The sequence below is a fragment of the Bombus vosnesenskii genome, unplaced genomic scaffold, assembly GCF_011952255.1.
Source record: "Bombus vosnesenskii isolate JDL3184/JDL3185 unplaced genomic scaffold, Bvos_JDL3184-5_v1.1 scf7180000013314, whole genome shotgun sequence".
Lineage (NCBI taxonomy): Eukaryota > Metazoa > Arthropoda > Insecta > Hymenoptera > Apidae > Bombus > Bombus vosnesenskii.
Genome location: NW_022882960.1, coordinates 7,219,604 through 7,241,442, shown reverse-complemented (window position 1 = coordinate 7,241,442; position 21,839 = coordinate 7,219,604). Strand labels below are relative to the sequence as shown.

The window sequence follows — 21,839 nt, the reverse complement described above, 5'->3', positions numbered from 1 at the left end:
GGCATTATTGGGACGAAAATTCATTCTTTCTTGAGATCCCATCGACGAAGGGAGCAGCGCCTTACGATCAGTACACGTTTGAGTTAGAGCAAGTATATCTTTCATCCCGTTGACCGTGATTCGTCATCGAACCTAAGACCAACGTCACTAACATCGCAAGTGCCCAACCACCGCTGTTGATTGTCGAATCGGTAGTGTCCATACTCGTAGTGTCAGGCCGTATCGTCGTTCTAACACAACGATGGCCGACTCCAAGGGAGGTCTATCAAACACCTACAACCCTGTTCCTGACTCTTCTCCGACATATGAATTTGCGATTTTATCATCAAAATGATCGACTTATCTCTTCTGTAAAGTATTATATATATAGTTAGATGTTACATAAAATAAACAAAGCTTAAATCGAAGAAAATAGATTCAACGTACTATTTATTCAGTCCATTTCAAACGATTCACGCAAAGAAAGCATATTAAAGATGAATGAATGTAACAATCGGCTGAGATAAAGAGGAAACATCGGTAAAATTCAAAAAACAAAATTCAGTCACTTCGGTATTCAATTATTAATAATTATAAATAATAATTTGATTTCGTAATCATAGTGTATGATACAAAGAACAATATTCGAATTGTCGATGATGGAAAGAATTCGATAGAAACTACAATCGTAACTTGTAAAGTCCGCGCGCTACAATTATCGAGCGTTGAACTTATCCGCAAAAAGGATATAATATGATTCTTCAACGTCGTTTGTATACTCCTCCACTAACATAAATATACGTAAATATTTTAAATGTTTCAAACTATTACCAAAAAGACAGCGAAATACTCACGTCCAATTTAAATATTTAAAAAGATACTTAAGATAGTAGTAGGTACACGCAAATATCGCGAAAAATTAGCGAAATATTAAATATAGTCTTATCTTACAATAACGAAAAGACATTCCTTTTTGTTCGCGAAGAAAGTTTGAAAAGTATTAATTTAATAACACTCGAACCATCTAAACGAAAAAAAAAGAATTTCAAATTCATTAATTGAATCTTAAGGCCTTACAAACGATTCGTTAAATTGGTACAAATAAATATAAAAATATCAGTTTAAGGATTGCAGAGAATGCATAAGTTCTTTTTCAAAAATTTCCCAGCAATTTTATAAATTTCCAAATTTATTATTCGCACATACCCACTATTATGCACAAAGGACACTGTTTCAATATTTGGTAATTACAAAAACAATCATTAAACAATACCAAAGCCTAGTTCGTTAAATTACAAATAATTATAGATGCGAGATAATATAAAACTAGAGTATATTAAGTAGTAATGACAAACATGTAATCAATTATTAAACAAAAAACTATAAAACTATATGAAAGATAATTTTTTAAGTTTAGGTTTTTTAATTAATTTCCATTTTCAACTTTTCCAATTTCCTACTGTTTAAAATTTCTTTACATGATATGATAGGAAAGAAATAATATTTATCATTTCTTCCTTTCTTATAGATATCGATAAATACAATTGCCTTACTAAAATTACTAAAATCTTAAATGTTTATAATGAAATGATAAATTATCTTAAATTTAATAAATTGAAATACAATTAATAAGAAATAGATAAATTCTTCAATTATTATAATGATATCCATCAACAAGATTTTCATAGCATTGAACTTACAACTTTTTTTGTTTGTGTTTTAATTACTCTATAAACATCTAGATTGTCATGTTTATAACAAGTTATCGTATGACCATACACGAACGATTTGAACTAGGCTTTCATGTAACAAATATATCATAAATATAAATTACAGCTATACGTTGAAAATTGTGAGAGCATTGTAAAATTGTCATACAACAATCGATATCAGTATATTTCAAAGGTAATACATATCTATACTATATAAATTCCTCCTTTTTTTTAATTTATAGAATTTTCAGTATCTCTCGATTGTTGATTAAGTAATTCAATGCACTCACTTCGTATGGTGAAACAATTGCAAAGAAATAATATAGATAAGTCTTAGACAGTCTATCAAAACGTTCTAATAGTGACAGGGAGTAACAACAACTTTGTATTTAACCCTTTCAGCACCAAAAATTTTCTAATAGTGTGGAATTAGCAAAAAAATGCCAAGTTGAACTGGTGATAAATGCAAAAAGGATGATGTGCTATGTATATGCATTGCATTATCATACATTTTAATACAAAACATATTTTTTATATGTATATATTTATATATATATTTATATATTTCTGTTTATGTATGGTGATATTGATATGAAGAAAGATATCAATATTTGATTCATAAGTTTTATTATTTACAAGCATTAGTCTACAAAATGTAAATTTGGTGAACTTCCTTCCAAGAGAAAATCTTTTATTTTCATTATATTCAAAACTCGATTCGTAGGAAATAGCAGCAATTGCCAAAAAATGGCTAAATGTTCTTTTTTGGTTTTTTCCTAGTGGTACAAATTTCCATGTACCAATAACGTGTAATGAATGATAAACATACATAATTAAATAAATTAAAATAGACTGTATAGGATAACATGCCTGGCCAAAATTGATCTCTATGTTCATATTGATAAATCTTTTTTTAACTTGATAGTAATAGCGTCAAATCTATGTGTAAATAATAAGTATTATGAAATGTAAAATTCTATTACCAATTATCAATAAATCTCATAAAACGTATCTGCTGATTCATTCAAAACAATAGCATGCATAATGTTGTTTCGAAGTAGTAATTTCTAACGAAATCCAAGCGCTACAACTACCAAATTAAATGATTGAACTCAGGACTTATGATATTATTATATTATAAGAATGCGATTTAACCTATACTGGCATTAAAAGGGTTAATTATTGTTGTGTCAGATAAATGTTTTTTTCTCTTTTTTTTATCAACAAATGAATATACTCTGTGCTGCATTTCGACATTAAAAATCTATAACATCTTTAAACAAGACGATTAGCTAAAACGTTTTGATACAGATATGTGAAGATATCAAAATTCTTAGGATTAAGAAATATATCAAGGAATTTGTGAAAATAATGTAGCTGCAGGAACTCCAATTATATGTACGTCAGTTACACACACACATATTGTAAGAAGTTCATAGTGTAAATTCGGATTATCACCAAGCAATTCAATTCCCCCCCCCCCCCTTTCTTTCTTTCTTATAATTCATTCTTAGTCAGCACTTGCATTATTTTCATCAGTATTTGTGCTCTTGAATGAGATTCTATAAGTCAGTAATCCGTACGTTATTGGGAGTATCATGATCCTTATGATCTCGAAACACATTAAAACGAAACGAGATAATTGAGGTCTGAAATCCCTTGGTAACGCGTAGTGTTTCACAAAGTCAAAGAATTTTACGAATCCGATCGATTCCAAGAGCCAAAAGGCTTTAGAGATGCGGAAGCTTTGAAATATTGAAGACTTACTGAAGCACAGAATATTTTGTAATTGTTGAGTACTTAATTCCACAAATACCTGACACGATTTAATCACTTTGTACGCAAACGTTTCATGCTCCCACACATGCCTATTTAACAATTGTTTTTCAGTGTTATTAAACGTATATTCAATGGAGGATCATTCACCGTCCAAATATATTCTAAGCGCTTTCTCTTTACGCGCATTACAACGTGACGCGGAAGAGAGTGGTAAAGAAGGTGATACTTCTCGAATTGCGATTTCATCGTACTCTTCTTGGGTTAATGGATGTGAAGTTTCCCTGCTATCTCTGTTAGACATAAATTTTACGAATCAAATATTCTGACATCTCATTGTAATCTTTTAGTGTATACCAACTTAATTATTTCATGCATACCTATATAAGAACACAGCACCATCTTCAACATTAAATTCAACAAGAGTTGTTAATCCAATCCAGTCTTCCTCATTCTCAATTCGTACAATAGGCATATGTACTGAACCTTTCCCTCTTATTATATTTATATATTCTTCAGGTATATCCGATATTAAAGATAACTAAATCAAAATTCAATATAGTCATTTTATTAAATTCAATTACCAATTAGTTTTTTGTAATTAGGAAATGTACAAGATATTCAGTTCACTTACTTTTTTCATCATTTCTTTCAAGGTCGTTTCATCTAATACGATTTCTTGTGGTGGACCAATGTGAAATTTTATAGGATACCAGCGTCGGACAAAAACAATGACTTGATTGCTATTGGTAACTGGATCTTTATCAGGTAACTCTTGTACAATCATTTCAAATTGAGAATAATATTGGAAATCTTTAAACTTTTGATGATCTAAAAGAACTTTTGAAGGTAACACAAAACACTTTTCCCTTAATCGACATCTTTCGTATGGTATTTCTATATTATATCTTCTTTTCATTTCTGCAAGAATCTCTTTTTTCGCCTGCCCAACAGTCATGTCTTCCGAGACTATCCATTCGAACAAAAATTTGCTCTGTAAAAAGTATCGAAAAGAAACATCATTTATGGTAAAAAATAAATAATTTTTATAAAAGATCTTAATAATTTGCGTATTCGTACCTTAGCCGAATCAAGGAAAAATTGATGTAATTTTACTGTAAATTCACCATTACGTAAAGCCCGTCCTATTTCTATCCAAAGTTTCTCTCCGTCTTCATAAGAAACAAGTTGACTAAGTAAACAGCTACATTCTGACTCACCACATTCATCAAAATAACGACAAATTTTAAAATATTCTGCAGGTACACCAACGTACGGCTCTAAGTTTTTCTTCAAAGTATTGAATATCATTCTTTTATCCACTAATACTTTCAAAACTGTGATCAAAATAATCATCATTAAATATCTTCCCTATATATTTCCCTATATTTCAAATATTTTATAAAACAAGTTTAAGATACATACATTTCTCATTATGATTTGTATATGGGGTGGCTTTGAAATAATATTCTGAATCATCGATGATATTATCCCAGTTTTCGAGTCCAACTTGGTTTAACATTTTAATGGCGCGATTACTTGTACTTGATGGAAGGTAAGGTAATTGAAAGTCCTCGTCTCCTGGAGCATCTCCAACTAAAGTTTTGTCACTATCACTGAGACTACTATCTTCGCTATTACTTTGTTCAGGAGTATGCCATTCCTCACCCTCTACCAATTGTGGGCTCGCATTTCTTACTGAAGTATCTTCAACAAGCTTTCCACTTTTTGAAGTCTCATTGCATTTTGTACTAGCATCTCGATGCGGTTCAGGAACGCTTACTTTGGATGGACTATCAGTCACAGGTTTTTCTTTGTCTTTATTCACTTCGTCTAACATTGGAATATTTAATTCTTCCAATATTTCTGCATTCAACAAAATATAATATTATATAACTATAATTTTAGGAAATATTATGTTAGTTTCATAATTAAATATAATAATCGTCTTACCTTTGCTTGAATTAGGAGGTAACTTTATACGTAGTGTTATAATGTTTTCTAACTGTTCAGCAATACCACATATTGTTGTTTCAAAGTAAGATTTATTACACTCGGCATCGGCATTCGTACATACAAAGACTTTAATTAAATTACAAAAGTCTGCAACTGCTAATATAGCGTCGTCATTCTGTACGAGTATCGCATCTGTTCCGTGTTTTCGTAAAACTATTTTCATGTCGCCCGGATCCATATTAATAAATTTTCCTACCACCTGCTTATATTCTCTCACTGTTTGTGTAAATAAACCTCGTACATTTAATGGTCCTTCAATAAGCTTCTTTCTAGATACGTCGACGACGTACACTTTAGTTACAATACCTATCAAATAACAGAAAAACATTATTTTTCTTTCTACTAAAAAGGTATATATACATATGCGTAAATAAATACATACCACCTCGTAGGTGTGGCTCGAATTTTTGATCTTTATCACGTATTTCTAATAATAAACTATACCGATTCACTCGATTACCCCAAATACTTGCAAACGTTTCATGTTCTCTACCTTCGTAACTAGCCACGATTAACTCATTATTGTGATCGTAAACAACTAAACGACATTGATTTAAGCTCACCATTCCTTCCAAGCCAAAATTCTTATAAACAATCTTTGTCGTTTGAGCCCATGTAACATTAGGCGAAAAGGGAAGTCTAAAATTCAGTTTCTTATCTTCTGTAGGATGTTGACAATATACTTTCACCTTAGGTGTTGCAAGATCTTTTTCACGACTCTCCCTGTCGTTATCTTCATTTTCTTTCATCTTTTTCAACAATTCCTGTATATGTTTTGGAAAATCTTGCACTTGTATGGGCAAAGCATTGCGAGCAGAATCAATTTGTCTATACATGAGCATGTATGCATTAGTACTACTATAAGCTCCAGTAAAATATGACCTGGTTGAACCACCACCATACGTTTTCTGAATATCGTCATGAGTTATCTGTAATATAATCAGACATTTTAATACTCCTTTCTGAAAGTATTATATAATATAAAATAAACATTTGCAAATACCTGTGTTACGCTTTGATCATTGAAACAAAACCATTCGTTTGTTCTAAAATCTTTTATATAAGCATAATAATGACCACCACTAGCACTACCGCTATGAATCATAATTGAGAACAATTCATAATTGTAAGGTCCTTTTGCTGCATTACTGCTACGATTTTTTTCGTTTTCATGATTATGCACAGTACAATTTGATGTTGAAGGTCCATTACTCATATCTATACCTAAAAATAAACTACTTGAATAGGTATTAATTATGGAATGCATATAATTTATGGAATCAATATACCTTCATCATCATCTTGGTCATGATTTGTTGAATGATTACTATTAGGAAGACTGTTTTCACAGGGAGGACAATCATCATCTAATGTGCCGCTATCTGTTATAGAGTTATCGTCGCATTTCGCTAAACTAATATTTTCATCAGTACTCGGAGATTCTTGATTTGGCATAGAAGCAATAAAAGAATTTAGATTTAATGTATCTGGAAAAGTAACCCTAAAATTAAAAGTTTAGTATGAAAGTATAAGACTGATAAAAAATGATTAACAAGGACAACTTATATGCACTCACTTATCATTAAGTTTTATTCTATGAAAGGTTTTGAAATCAAAATCGAATCGTTTAAGGTGAAGTGTCAGAAGATAGGGAAATTTTGTAAATTTTAATCCTTTATGAGCATCACATTTTTTATTACATTTTTCGCAATGATACTGATTGCTCCCTTCTAAAATTTCATGTTGAACAAATGCTCTTAAAGCTTCTTCCTATTACAAAAATAAATTTTTATATAAATTTAATTCATATATTAAAATATAACATTATATATACTTACCACACTTGTGTATGCCACATTACTACCAAAAGGTCTTACTGGTAATGGTATATCAAGAAAAGTGTCTTCTCTAGATTTTTCAGTACCACACTCAAGACATTTAACATAATCAATCATCTTTCCTAACAATATAAAAATCAAATTAGAAACTCACTTCTGATATATCTAGATGTTTCAGATATATATATTCTATAGTCAAATATACAGGGTGGTTGGTAACTGGTGGTACAAGCAGAAAGGGGGTGATTCTACACGAAAAAAGAAGCCAAAAATATAGAATAAAAATCTTTCTTAATTTTTTTTTTTTTTTTTAATTTTTCCATCGAGACAACGATCTACAGTGAGATCTGTTATAACGTACCGCATGCGTACCGAGCGAAAATTCAAAGTCGATTTTCTCGAAAACAAAGCCTAAAACGAAAAATTTTTATTCTATATTTTCGACTTCTTTTTTCGCGTAGAATCACCCCCTTTCCGCTTGTACCACCAGTTACCAACCACCCTGTATATACCATATTTTCAGATATATATGTCGGGTTTACATTAGAATTAGAGTTAGGGGCATGAAACGAATCTTTGTTCGAATTACACATTGTCGTTATGCAATAGAGAAGACATTGACTAGTGCAAATACGATTATTATAGAATTGGACAAGTAACCATGGTAATTAGATACTCGAGAAACTAGTGACAATGATCCTAGGTTCAACAACGAATCCGCGGTCAACGGGATGATAGATGAACATGCTCACAATATTTAAGTCGGACTCTTTGTTAAAACGTGAAATATTCACCGAGGGGTACAGACACTAAGTCACTCGCTAATACGACCTCACGAGAGAATGACTTTCCGTCGCGATGATGCTGTGGAGGAAAACTATGATGGGGTGTGTCTAAGGACACGAGATCATCGGATTCGTTGAGGATAGCCTTCGTTCAGAAGGCGAGGGAAATTGGCGTTGCTGCCAATTGGTCAATCTCCATATCGGTGGTTAGAAAAAGACGCTAGCCGCCCTCGAGGGGAAGTTGCTAATGGGAGATGCCGTTCATTGAAAAATAGGTCTCTCCTATTTTCCCGTAGTTGAGACAAAGACTGTTTGTCTGTTTGAAGGACTTTAGGTAACTAGATCTTAGTGTTTATAACGGCCCTTGGGCTAGCTGATCACGTACTGTGGAGACACGTCGGCATCTGATAACCATCATACCCGAAGAATAGGATCTGCGTGTGGTGAGCCACGGGACAGAAACCATTGGAATGTTTACGGTCGCGTGCCTCTACAAATATTTCTTTTAAGGAGAGCTATAGAATTACTCCGTACCTTTCTTAGACAAAGCGTTCATCCCGTGACCGTGGCTACGTTCGGCGACTGGCTGTCGCCTCGAGCCCAAGCTCATTATCACAAATCTCGAACAAATACAATCGGATCGAAAGACGACAATTGTTTAATTATGCCTATGATAGAATTTAGATTATGGTGTTAGGGGATTATCCCGAAGTTCCAAAGGGGAGGCTTCGATGTCCTTTCATCTCCGACATATATATACCATTTGGATAAATATATACCTTCATAAAGTCTGTTTATTAAATCAGCTTGTTCCGTATTTTTAAATTTTTGTTCTAAAGCATCAAACATAACTCTACATAGTTCTTGAATATCATGTTGTTGCCAAGCTTCTGTAGAATCCCAACCAAAACTTTTTGTTAGTGCTGTAGTTTCCACTGCTGATTTCGTTGATGTCTATAAACGTGCATATTTATTAAATATTTCGCAACAACCATACATTTATTAATCTTATAGATATCTGTAGATAATATTAATACCTGTAAATTTAAAAATAATTTCTGTAGTTGATATGGAATACTATTAGCTTCATCTTTTTCTGATCCTTCTACATATTCCCAATTATACAATGCATTCCGAAACTCAGGAGTCATATATAAAGCTTGTAATAGACTATTTAAGTAACATGTCATTGCTTGATTGACTAAACCGACATAGCCTTTAAAAAATAAACAATTAATGATAATACACATCTTATTACAAAAATATAAAATAAATATTACATACTTGTTTCAGACTTAATAAGGCTTTTAAAATCAATATTATTATCTTCACCCCACACTGACGAATGATTAGGAGATGGTGGTGGAGGATTATATGCATTATATGCAGTCTGTTGGCGAAATTGCTTCTGCATCAAAATATCTGCTGGATCCATAACTACAAGTGTGTGCTTATGCTCAGTTGATGATTCTCGATCAAAAGAAAAATCCACACCAATTTCTGACATTGTTTTATCTTTCTTTTCTGATAAATCGATCTAATGGCAATAAAACAACTTTAACTTCTACATGAGCAAAACATTAAATCATTGATAAACGATTGTACTAACAATAGAACAAAAAGAAATATAATTACTAACCAATTTTCCACCTGATACTAAATACAACTTAAAACTGTCTGGTTGTATTTGACACTGCTCTCCAATATAAACATAAAGATCCTCACCACGGGTAGATTCATGAAGCAGAAGTCTGTCAGTAGTAAAGATTTTATTTTTAACTCCGGGTAGATTGCACTGAATGAAACATATTTGACCAGCTCTACAAACCATGGTCTATAATAAAAAATTAGATACAACATACAATATTTGAATGAAATTTCTGTCTAAAAATAATACATATTAGATATCAAAGAAGACACAATATAGTACCTTATATAGATTCTAAAAAAATTATGTAATTTAATATCATTTTAGCTTACACAACATTAATTAATATTTGTTCCTTAGAAAAGAAACAAATTACTTTTAAACAAATTATACATTAATTGAAATACTTCAATATGAATAGCATGAAAATATTAAAATTCCAATAAATTAATTATACTTTACTTATATCATTTTTAACATATATCAAGATTATTAATCAACAAAAAGACTGAATAAGTATTACCCTAAATGTATGGAAAAAAAAAGGAATAGTCGCTTTTAATTAACAAATATGATATTTAGAGATAATGTTACAAATGGATCAGTAATTTTCAGACAAATAAAATTGGCATTATGCCATACTAAAGGTAGAAAATGAGCGAGATCTACGCAACACAGTAAGATACTACTCTGCACAGTATGACACAGTAAGGAAAGCCTATAGAGCCTCCAGTTATATTTAGAATGTCTAAACGAAGACTTGGAAAATGGCTCTCTTCTCCGACATCAGAATTCCCCCCTCTTTCCCTCTTTCTTCCTCACTCTATTGCCACTTCCCTATTCTACACTTTTCTTTTTGTACAACTGCCAAATAAATGAAAGTGAGTTATATTAAGTTTAAAAAAAAACTAGACTTAATTTCCTAATGGAAAATTAAGAAAAGCAAAAATTACTTTTTACTACAAATACAAATGATAGTTTATGAACACAATGTGGTATAATAATTTTTTGTTAGTGTAATAAAATATAAAGAATAGTCTACAATTACAATGAATACAAGTCATTCTTGATATTTATAATATCTCTCAGCAGAGTTACATTCACTTTTAATACTTACTGGCAATATATATACGTAAGAGTCCAGTCCACGTATACTTCTTTATTGTTTCAATCTAAAAGATTTCAGAACAATATAAAATTGCAATTAACATTCCATCGAACTCAACATTTCAAAAAAAAATTTTTTAAAACTAACATTTTCAACTTGAGATATGTACATATAAAAATATATATCGTATTAAATTACATTTCACCAATAACTTCTTATTGTTACAGTCGTTGAAAGTAGCAATAAAAGTCACTTCTTCTTACATTTTTTGTAAACACAAACAAGACGACCATTCTTTTCTTTTATTCAAACCAACAAAACTAACGTTTTCTTTAATGAGGAATACGTGATCGAAATTTAATGTCCTAATCCTTAGCTAATCTCATACGAATAATGTGTTAAAACATCGTCATGTAACAGTACTTCATTTTCTTTTAATAAAAACAACACATACTGTAAACAAGTCACAATACGAAGAATCCACGAAACGCCAAGCACAGACAAAAATTTTTCACACTTTTACCGGTGTTACTGTGTTGTGGAGCCAATTAGACGAGAAGAGGACTGTGTTAGCGCGGTTGAAACGAAATGTTTATGCGATGAAAAAGCGATTGGCTAGACGAACGAAAATCGGCTGCGTAATAACTCAGGAGATCGGAATGCGCTCTCGTGCCAGTGGAACCGAGTTAAAACCCTCGGAGCCCGGACCTTCTGAAAACGCCGGAGGCGGATAAAAAATGATCCAGTATATGCATCACTAAATTTTCTTATTCTTTGTCATTATTTTTGAAAAATATTTTTTGCATCAGCTCAAATATGACTCAATACATACATTTTGTTAGTGATATTATTTAAAAAAAAATAGGTTTTTAGCATAGGCTCGAATGTGATATATATGTAAATTTTGTTATCTTCTCGTCATTATTTTCGAAAAGATAGGTTTTTAACGTCGGGTCAAAATGACCCATCTTTAAGGGTTAGAACAAGAGTACAAACGTTTTCATCACACGACGAACGAAACTGTTGCCTGTCGATACGTACGACTGTTGGATTATATTAGTTAGCCTAAAAAGAAATGGAAACATTCAATTGATGCGACGCCAGTTTGTTTACTAATCCGACACTAATAAGAATAAACGTAATAAAAATCTTATGAAATAATTTGCCAAATACTCCTCTGTTCTTGTTTCATCTCAACTTTTTAAAATGACTTACTCTTGAATGACTCTCGCATTTCAAATTCGTTAATCATTTTTAGGTTCTTTTATCATATGGATGAATAAACGATGTAGTATTCTTGTATGTCGATAGAGAAATTTTTCGGTGTAATACTTAAACTCTTACCGAAATCACTAAGAGACATGTGCGACGTTCACTTTACGCCATATTTTCTACACAACACAAGTTTAGTGCTGCCATGTAATAATGCTATTATACCAGTCGAAAGCATTTAAGCATAGAAAAGATGTAATGCAGATAAACGATTTGATGTATTTTTATAGAACTTTATTTGGGGAGTCTGTCTCTTATAAATTTAATATGTATTATATGTGTTATACGAATTAGTTTTAAATTTCATTAGCACTGTAACGAAACTCGAGAATGTTGATTACATTGGTAAAGTTTGAAAGAAATTTGAAAATGTATATATATACTTGTATAATTTGTTCAACGAAACGAGGCAGTGAACAAATCTTAATTGCTGCCACGATCATATAAATGTTTATACGATTGTGATTGCTGCATTTAATCACAGCCGCAGCAATCAAGTTTTCAAATTCAGCAATCAAGTTCCTTGGACAGATCATAAAAGTTTTGTATGATAAGTTTTCTATTATAATCATGTTCAAATACTTTTATCGGCAACTGTATTTCTAAAACACTTTAAAACTCATTGAATTGGGATCATAGAGATATAAAGAGATATAAAGAGAAAAAGCAATATAGGAATAGAAAGAGAACATTGCATAAAGACCCTTTGTGTCCTCTCTCAGAGTCCAAAGAAAAAATGTTCTCTCTGTAAACATTTAATTATGGTGATTGTTATAAGATCCACTAGAAAGAAAACTGTTGAAATTTGAATAATTTTTGGAACGTACATGGAATTGTTGAGCGATCGTAGCGCTGCTGATATTGTAGCAATATCAATGCGTACCAGTCTATGATATATCTGCGATGGTGTACAAGTCGCCATAGAACTCGTAAAATTGCTTGAAGTACTCGATGAATTTCGGGTAAGTTAACTTGTTAATTTTTGTCAATATAATCATTATTGAAACCAGGGTTTGATGCATTATTAAAAAGTTGAAGTGGTATTTACAAAAAGTATTTCTCTCTTGCAAACATGGTTCTGAATGACCTTTTTATGAATATCATAGGACCGAACCGACAAAATTTTTTTTTTTTATGCAGAATGAAATATTCATTGATAATACAAAAATATCGTATATGAAATTCTTCATTGAACGACCGAGAGATTCGTACCGTTGAAGATTATTTCAATGCCGGATTATAGCATCAAAATCTAAATGCCGATTTATATATGAAATTGACAGTTCGTGATAGTTGAAATTAAAAGAACTTTATCCTTTTTGTATTTCTTCTTCTGTATAAATCTTTTGAGATGTTACGCTCTTACTGTTACAGGTATTCCAAAATTTTTTCTGCTTCTAATGAAGCCAGTTTTACATAACAAATGACAGATGGATGAAATTAGATTTTATAAAGTCACTTCTACTTCCACTATATGATCAGACGATTAGGATAAGTATCATTTGTCCATACCGGAATATCAACTATCATCAAGATGAACATTAATTCAATAGGCATAGCTGATCTGTTTAATTTATTGGAATCCAACAAACTTGCGGAGGTAGAAGAAATAAAAAAAGTATTCCATGAACTTTTTTTATCTAGTAAGTAAGATCATGAATTGTAAGATATCTAATAATCTTGCCTTTTGTTTTTCATAATTTCTTAAATTTTTCAGCAAAAGACAATTGGTTGGTAAATGGTCTTTTTGATTATTATTTGTCCACAAATTCCTTAAGAGCTGTTGAGGTATTAGCTGGTGTTCGTGATCCACATGACAAGCATCTCTTAGATCGTTTGTCGGAAGCTCTTTCCAAATCTGGAAGTAGCAGCCAAAGAATTCAAACCCTTACTTTGTTAGGTCATATTGCCCGTCGTCAGCCAACTTGGTTATACAAGCTTGCCAGTCATACCTTATTTCGAGATTTACTTAGGTTACTTAAGGTAGAATTCAATTTTTCCAAAATAAGTAAAGAATATATTGAATTGATGATAACTCTCGAGTTAACTTGTTTTTAGATGGAAGCAAATACATTATCTCTTATGAGTGCGCTTCTTCTCTTGGTGATGTTATTACCAATGTTACCTGCTGCTTTAGGGCCATACCTCACAGAAATTTTTGAAGTATTTGGTCGATTGGCCTCTTATTATTATCATCAGTTATCATCCGTATTTTCATCTCCTGTGCGTTTTACTTCAACAACAATAACAGGGACAATAGATAAGAATCATTTATATTTATTACATTTGCAAGTAAGTATTAGTATTTATTTATAAAAGTAAGGAAGGTTTATTGATGTTTCTTAAATTTCTTGTAGGTGGGACTATATAATTTATTTCACAGATTATATGCCATGTATCCTTGCAACTTCATTTCATATTTGAGACAACAACAACAAGATCAACCTGCTACTTTTATCCATACAATTAGACCAATGCTAGATTCTGTGCGCATGCACCCTTTACTTGTTACTGCATCTAAAGATACAGAGATTTCTGCTGCTAGGTAGATATATTTCGTATTATGAAAGTAGTCGTAATTCAGAGAAAGGATTTTATATTTATCGTTCGTCCATTATTTTTAGATGGAAAAAGATGGAGCATCATGATGTTATAGCAGAATGCGGTCGTTTTACATTAGATAAATGTCGAGAAGAAGTATTACGTACTACGAATTCACGTTCTACGCCACCTTTAGGTTTGTGAGTTTTATTATAATATATACCTATGAATATACAAATATTTACAGTATCAGTACATGTTCTAGATTACTCTTCTATATGTACTCCAATAAATATTAGTGGAGGGATAGCACCATCAGAAATCAGTAATGGTGAAGATGATACGTTTTGGTCGCCAAGTATGACGGTGCCGCCACATAGTCCGCAATTTCCAGTTACATCTCATGAACAACGGTCTACTCCTTCAACACCTAACAATAACAGAAGCGGTACGTCTCCACCAGAAGCTGCAGTCGAAGCCACTCCAGAAACAACTCCTGTTAAGGTATACTTTAGAACTTCCGAGAATGAACAAACTAAATCGGATAATATTTAAAATTGTGTACATAGGATTTACGAAAGATGCCGAAACCTACTGGTTCTTGCGCAGTTCGTGCTCTTACTGGATTTGGTAATGGCACAGTAGGATCAAGTTCACGACCATCCACACCAATCCCTTTAAATCCGTCTGTATCTGGCACCATAATTGGAAGTGGGGATACAAATAATGCACATGGATTTTTTTCGCACAAGCTAAGTAAAATCATCGCAGATAGACAAGCCATTAGTCAAACCAAGTCATCTATCAACGTTGATGAAGATGGAAGATTTCCAGAAATGAACACAAATCAAAATGGGAAAAACGATTCTTGGCAAGAAGATCAAGAGGTTCTGTATTTTATGTACTTTTGTATGTAAGAATATTGTGCATTAATGAATATTGGTACGATATGTTTATACAAAATTGCATTGTGTAGGTTTTAGAAATTGTAAGCTCTCAAACTACTGGAAAATTTGAAAGTTCAAAATTAGTCGAACAACAAGAACACCATAATGAAAAAATGCAAAATGCTTTTGCAGATTTGTCTCAAAAGGTTTATCAGCTACGTTTGTATTCTCAAAGCCAAGCTTCAACACAACATTTAAATTTGAATTCTCTTTACAAAGTAAGATATGCAATATTTGTTGCAGAAAAAAATTTTAATATGATAAAAATATATATGCATTTACAGATTCGAGAAAGCAAATCTTGTCCTGATATCAAAGTTCATAAAAAACTGGAAGATACAGCAACCCAAACATCCGATTTGCTTCCATATGAAGATTTATTGCTAGGAATTTTGGAACAAAAGACGCAAATGAATTTACAAAAACGTTCTGTACAAGATACCGAATTTAGATTATCACCAACTGCAATGCTTGATCGATATGTTGAAACTTGCACGCACGGTAGTAATTATTCTGGCGAAAAAATGAGTTAGTAAAAAGTAAAGTTTAATAACAAGTCTTATTGTAAATCAACAAAATTGTGAATTAAGTATTTTTTCTTCGAAGGGACAAATGCAATTAAGCAGAAACAAAGAAAAGAAAATGGTGGGGAAGATGAAGTAGCAGAAGAAGATACTTTCGATGTCGAATGTGCGAGTCAGTTGTTACAGCTTATGCAAATGCAACTACAGTTCGAACGACAACGTAGAGAAGTACATGCCGAACGTAATCGACGGCTTCTTGGCAAACTAAGGGATTCGCGTGCGTTAGAAGAACATAATTATGCTTTGGTCAGTTGACATTATTTGTTCAAAGTAAGGTTCGGTAATATTTTTAATTCTTTCTATTGTTAAATACGAAATTCTTATTACATAGACTGATCGTTTAAAAATAATGGAAAAAGAAGTAGAGAGTTTAAAAACTGAATTAGAACGTAACAAGAGAGAAGCTTGTCAAGCTGAAGATCAATATAAAGATGCATTACACCACTGGCAAACTAAGGTAATGTCTATGAAAATTCTACTGATTGTATTACTAGTAGAAATTTGTATAGTAATGCGAGTAATAACGTATAGTGTGTAGAAGAACAACGACAGAATCAAATATTGAAGGACCGTCTTGAATCTGTGGAAGTCAAACTAAAGAATGAACAAAAAAAGGTAGCAGACTGTGAACAGCGAATTCAGTCTACGGAGGCTTCCCTGTTCGATGCAGGTCATCAACTAAGAGTAGCTTTAAAAGCTGCAAATCGCAGTAAAGAGCTAGAACGTACTCTTGATACTGTACAGAAGAAATTTCTTTTACTTGCAGAGGTATTATTAAAAATTATATATATCTTCGCATGATATATTAAATTTATTTTGATATATCTACAGGCACAAACAAAATTACAAGAAAGTACAGGGGGTCTTTCACCAATGACAAAACAAGAAGTAACACAAATACAAAAATCATACGCAGAAGAATTAACTAGTAAGCAGATTTCAATTATTCACAAATATAAGAACATATTTGAAACAAATAATGTAAAATACAAATTGGTGTTCGCATAGATTTACGACGACAGTTGGAGTCGCGAATATCTCTTGTAGAAGCTTTGAAAATACGTTTAACTGAACTAGAAAACAAAGAAGCACGAAAAGAAGCGCAACTTGTAGAACTGCAACGGCTTTTACAAGAAACAAAAGATCAACACGAAGCTGAATTGGAAGCCGTCGAGTCAAAATATAAAGCACAAGCTGAAATAAACCTTCTTCTCGAAGGCCGTATACTTGAACTTCATGGAACATTAGAAGCAGCAACTTGTAGTAATACTACTGTAAACAATTTAGCTTCTTCAGCATCGCCTAAAGAAAGATCACCTCCATTGTCGGCTAGTTTAGCCTCTTCCAGTGAGGGAAGTCTTGCCTTTATTCATTCAGGTACTGGAATTATAATGAATGACTGCTGTGATACCGCAGGCGAAATTCCTAATCTTCAAGCTATCGTCGAACCTGTGCCAAGCCAGGCTACTTCACCATCTCGTCAAAATCAGCAAAGACGGAATCCTAAACAAGACTAACGCTACGCAAATTTGACCACCGAGTCTTTTCGTATGCAGCTATTCCGTTCTGCACGCGTGCAACTGTTATCCAATGACGTGGTATTGAATCAGAAGAAAGTTATTTATAGCTTTTTATCGACATATTATGCGGAATTCATAAAAATATTATTATCGCGTGATTTCGATAAATAATTGAAAATATACTGGTAATTAATAAAATTACTAGCATGATATAATTTCACTCTGAAGAAATGAATTCGCAATGAATAAATGGTTGAGATATTTTGTGAGCAATTTTATATGTCTCAACTAAACACATCCTTGTATTACTTCCCTTCAATATCTGTTTGATATATATGATGATACATGTTCTATTTATCATTTTTATTTACAAATTTTATCGGTGGATTTAAAAAAAAAATGTTACTTCAGTCTAAGAAAAATGAATACATTACAGAACATGATATGATTTACAACTACAGTATAATACTGAATAATCAATATATAATGCTAATCAAAAAGATGAGTCACGAATGTGTTAAGAATTAAACTGTCTGATAATTATAAGAAAAGTATATTTTTTACTACGTTCAATCGAAATCATCATATCTAAATAAACAAACAATGAATATACCGAATTTCTAAAAAGAACACTGTCGTTTGCCTTTTATTAATAAGTTTCTAATTCGCGACTCATGGACATAAAAATGGCATCATCTGGATTAGCGTAATTTACCAAATCTGGAAAAGATTAACAAAGAAAAGATATGTTTCTTCAATTGAAACAAATTTCTTAAGTATTTAAAATTATTTTTATCAGTGTTATTTATGTATCCACATAATCGTTACTCACGATTATGACCCAAATGTACTGCCGATGTTTTAAATTTTCGTAAAAACAATTGAATCAACCAGAAGCAAGATAGCCACAATAACGCTCCTACCGAAAATGTTCTTAACGCTATAACACCGCCATATGTGTTCATTAACCACCCACATATTAAACTGCCACTTGATACTCCTGAAAAATAATTATGACCATACAAAAAATAATTATTTAAAGTCATTAGTTTTTATAATTAATTTTCTACTACTAACCAATTCCTTCGAATATAGCACCAATAAATCCTTGTATAGTAGCTTTAGTACCAGGTGGTGTTACCTTATCACCATATGATACCATTGTTGGCCAACAAAGACCTAAGGTAGGTCCATGAAGTATTTCAATAACTAAAAACCACCATGGGTTTGATATAGTACTGTATGCCATAAACCTGAAAAAATAGTACAATTAGTAATATGAAGCTACATTATATATTTACAAGAAATTTCATTATTTACCTAATTGCATATATCAATAATACTAAACTCATAACATTCATGTGACCTAATTTTCGCAAAACATTTCCTGAGATAAAATTAAATGGTAGTTCTCCTAGAAAACACTGTACACCAGTCAAAAGCCCTTGTAAAGTTTTCAGCCGTGTTATTTGTGAACTACTTGCTAGGTCTTCAATATACCAAAATAGAAAATTCCACACTACGCTAGTACACATTCCAGCACCTATGCACCACCATCCAAATGACAACACATTACCCTCCCGAAGGATAGTGAATAGTTCCCATAATATTGAAGGTTCATCCTCAGAGAGTTCTGGATTTTTCTGTAATGATACTGCTTTCTCCCATTACCTGGCAATTTTTTTATTCTTTTGATAAGCAAGAAGTATCAAACTTCTGTACTATCTACATTTTTCTCTACTCATAATATTATATATGGTAAAAGAATTTTACCTTTCTTAAAGTTGCAGACGTAGTAATATCAAAAATCATAATGACCAACATGATATAAAATATACAAGTATAATCTTTCTGAATCTTTCCTTCACTAAATAAGTCTACCAAATATCCTGCACTTATTCCAAATATGCCAAAACCAATGCTGCCCCACATCTTCTGTTTTCCATATTCCTTTCTTCTCTCATTTCCTGTAACATATCAGTATGAAAAGCATACTAGATATTTAATTAACATATATAGTACTAACCAAGGAGATTAAAGCATATAACATCAGCTATGCTAACTACAACTGCCATTCCAATCCAACTTATTATAGTTGCCCACAGAAATGCATGAAACTGGTATGTTGAATTTTCTGTGGAATTCTGAGGCGCATCAACTTCATGCAACAATTGATTAAAGGTTGGATTATCATGACATGTAGCTAGGCACGATGTTTTTACATAATTGCCACAAAATGGTGTATATGGTATATTATCTGAGAATTTGGCAGTAAAAATACGCACATACATGCATCTTTTTAGCTGTAAAATAAAGAGTTTAGCTGTTTATCTTTAAATATAGGAAATGTGCAAAATATCTTACATAAAAGTCATGAAATATGTCAAATGTTACGGTAGAATTAAATGTGTCATTATTTAAAATAGAGCTTGAATTTGTTAAGTCACAGAATTGAGGTACTTTCCAATTTGAGCACATTTCATGATAAAGTTCTTTCGAGGCTTTGCACGATATCTAAAAATAAAACACATAAAATATAAATTAAACACATCTAATATAATAGTAGTAATAATAGTAGAAAAATAAGATAAAAGGACATCACACCTGACATGATACATTTAAGTGAATGATCTCTGTTATCGCATCATTTTTAATTTTATCAGGAAATCCATTTTTTGAACACATCTCTATAGTTGCTATTTTATTACAAGTAAGTTCAACATTTGCACTATTGTCTATTTCAGGTATAAAATATATCGAAAACAAGGCTATCGCAACTACAACTTGAAATATTAAAAACACTATCTTATGAATTTTGAATTTGTCAGCTAATGCTCCAAATAAAGGTTTTGCTACTAAACCAGAAATTGGTAATATCGTGTATATTGTGCCAGTTAAGAAAGGAGAAAAGCCTAACTGTTTTGCTATTGTTGGTAAGAATGGTACTATTGGTCCAGTAGCTGAAAAATAAAAAATGCAATTATACATAATATTCTACAAGATGTGATATTTAATCTGTAATATAATCTATTTACCCGCATTGAATAAAAAATAATGTGTCTTTATTGGAAACAATTCCTTATTTATGCTTTCCATCATTTTGGAAGTACTTATGCCATGCAATAAATTAAAAACAGAAATTACAATCTGCAAACGATTTAAAAAAATTATTTTAATTCATCAACATTATAACACATGTATTGATATTAATTAATGCCAAGTTCATCAGGTTTTATCAACTTTGTCTTAATTCAAATGTTTAATTCAGAAATCTGAGAAATTTCACAAGAATGTTTTTAAAGTTAAGATATTAGCATAACTATTGAAAAATATGTCTGTTAATAATGAAACATACACTGATACTAAATTTTAACTTCACGTAATAGTTTACTATAACGACTTTTCATATTATTTTAAAACCAGTCTAGATTTTTCTACAAGTGCACTTTGCCCTGTAACATATCGCCATTTTATGAAAACGTAAATCTCATTTGCTGCATGTGCAATTTTTGTTATCAAAATCATGAAATGTAGATATCAGGAGGTGGAACTCGTGGATATCATATTTGCATTCCTCGAGCGCTATTATGTTTCATTATCTGTATATTTTTGGAAGATTTTTCTATAATTACAATCTTATTGTTACCAACTTGGTACGTTATGGTTGTAAAAAATGTCCTCTCTAGTCGCAATTAACTTTTCCTTAACATCATTTTCTATAATTGTGTGTTTAAATATTTGTATAAATGTTTCTATAATTTATCGTAGATTTCGACGTGTTATAGCATGAATTAATCACATGAGACTATTATTGCATCGAGCTTATTTCAAAATGAAGACTAGTTATCTTCAAAACTTGTTAACTTGGTAATAAGAACGACTACCATTTCAACAATTTCAAATCAATTGTTATTACTACACTATACATAATCGATTAAAAGATATGACACAATATATAGTTACAATTATGTAACTATATATTTTTATTTGATAAAAAATATTGCATATCGTAATCCACAATTTTTTAAATTATAAGTTTCAATAATAATGTAATACGTATCCGATATAGAATATTATCGAATTGTACAATGCTACAAGAATACACATTATAGT

General features: G+C 31.5%; 3 protein-coding genes across 17 annotated transcripts; 1 reads left to right on the top strand and 2 right to left on the bottom strand.

Moving 5' to 3' along the window:
* Nucleotides 1–2,299: 2,299 nt before the first annotated feature.
* LOC117235176 (ubiquitin carboxyl-terminal hydrolase 47) lies at nt 2,300–12,335 on the bottom strand. 10 transcript variants are annotated; one of them, XM_033496964.1, is made up of 17 exons: nt 12,207–12,304; nt 10,872–10,926; nt 9,746–9,940; nt 9,391–9,643; nt 9,144–9,322; nt 8,886–9,060; nt 7,322–7,443; nt 7,060–7,253; nt 6,773–6,984; nt 6,487–6,707; nt 5,866–6,412; nt 5,421–5,789; nt 4,893–5,333; nt 4,548–4,804; nt 4,102–4,461; nt 3,848–4,008; nt 2,300–3,760 (listed from the first exon to the last, which is right to left on the bottom strand). In XM_033496964.1, exons 3-17 carry the CDS (start codon nt 9,935–9,937, stop codon nt 3,610–3,612), a joined length of 3,834 nt encoding a protein of 1,277 aa, XP_033352855.1. In that variant the 5' UTR covers nt 9,938–9,940; nt 10,872–10,926; nt 12,207–12,304; the 3' UTR covers nt 2,300–3,609. The 10 variants fall into 10 exon arrangements, with proteins under 10 accessions (XP_033352855.1, XP_033352858.1, XP_033352857.1 ...); XM_033496967.1 differs by lacking the exon at nt 12,207–12,304 and adding an exon at nt 11,386–11,510; XM_033496966.1 differs by lacking the exon at nt 12,207–12,304 and adding an exon at nt 11,317–11,504.
* Nucleotides 12,336–12,942: 607 nt separating this feature from the next.
* LOC117235168 (hamartin) lies at nt 12,943–17,991 on the top strand. 5 transcript variants are annotated; one of them, XM_033496943.1, is made up of 15 exons: nt 12,943–13,096; nt 13,509–13,777; nt 13,852–14,117; nt 14,193–14,426; nt 14,492–14,679; nt 14,759–14,871; nt 14,941–15,179; nt 15,245–15,562; nt 15,652–15,840; nt 15,907–16,150; nt 16,229–16,452; nt 16,538–16,663; nt 16,738–16,974; nt 17,038–17,134; nt 17,215–17,991. In XM_033496943.1, exons 2-15 carry the CDS (start codon nt 13,669–13,671, stop codon nt 17,721–17,723), a joined length of 3,093 nt encoding a protein of 1,030 aa, XP_033352834.1. In that variant the 5' UTR covers nt 12,943–13,096; nt 13,509–13,668; the 3' UTR covers nt 17,724–17,991. The 5 variants fall into 5 exon arrangements, with proteins under 5 accessions (XP_033352834.1, XP_033352835.1, XP_033352833.1 ...); XM_033496944.1 differs by having other exon boundaries at nt 14,929–15,179; nt 15,652–15,768; XM_033496942.1 differs by having other exon boundaries at nt 14,929–15,179.
* A 269-nt stretch (nt 17,992–18,260) lies between these two features.
* On the bottom strand, nt 18,261–21,622 carry LOC117235170 (major facilitator superfamily domain-containing protein 6). Of its 2 annotated transcripts, none has more exons than XM_033496950.1 (10): nt 21,082–21,622; nt 20,762–20,873; nt 20,331–20,686; nt 20,091–20,240; nt 19,753–20,029; nt 19,500–19,693; nt 19,047–19,369; nt 18,804–18,979; nt 18,559–18,726; nt 18,261–18,446 (listed from the first exon to the last, which is right to left on the bottom strand). In XM_033496950.1, exons 2-10 carry the CDS (start codon nt 20,823–20,825, stop codon nt 18,376–18,378), a joined length of 1,779 nt encoding a protein of 592 aa, XP_033352841.1. In that variant the 5' UTR covers nt 20,826–20,873; nt 21,082–21,622; the 3' UTR covers nt 18,261–18,375. The 2 variants fall into 2 exon arrangements, with proteins under 2 accessions (XP_033352841.1, XP_033352842.1); XM_033496951.1 differs by having other exon boundaries at nt 21,377–21,622.
* Between the last annotated feature and the right edge of the window lie 217 nt (nt 21,623–21,839).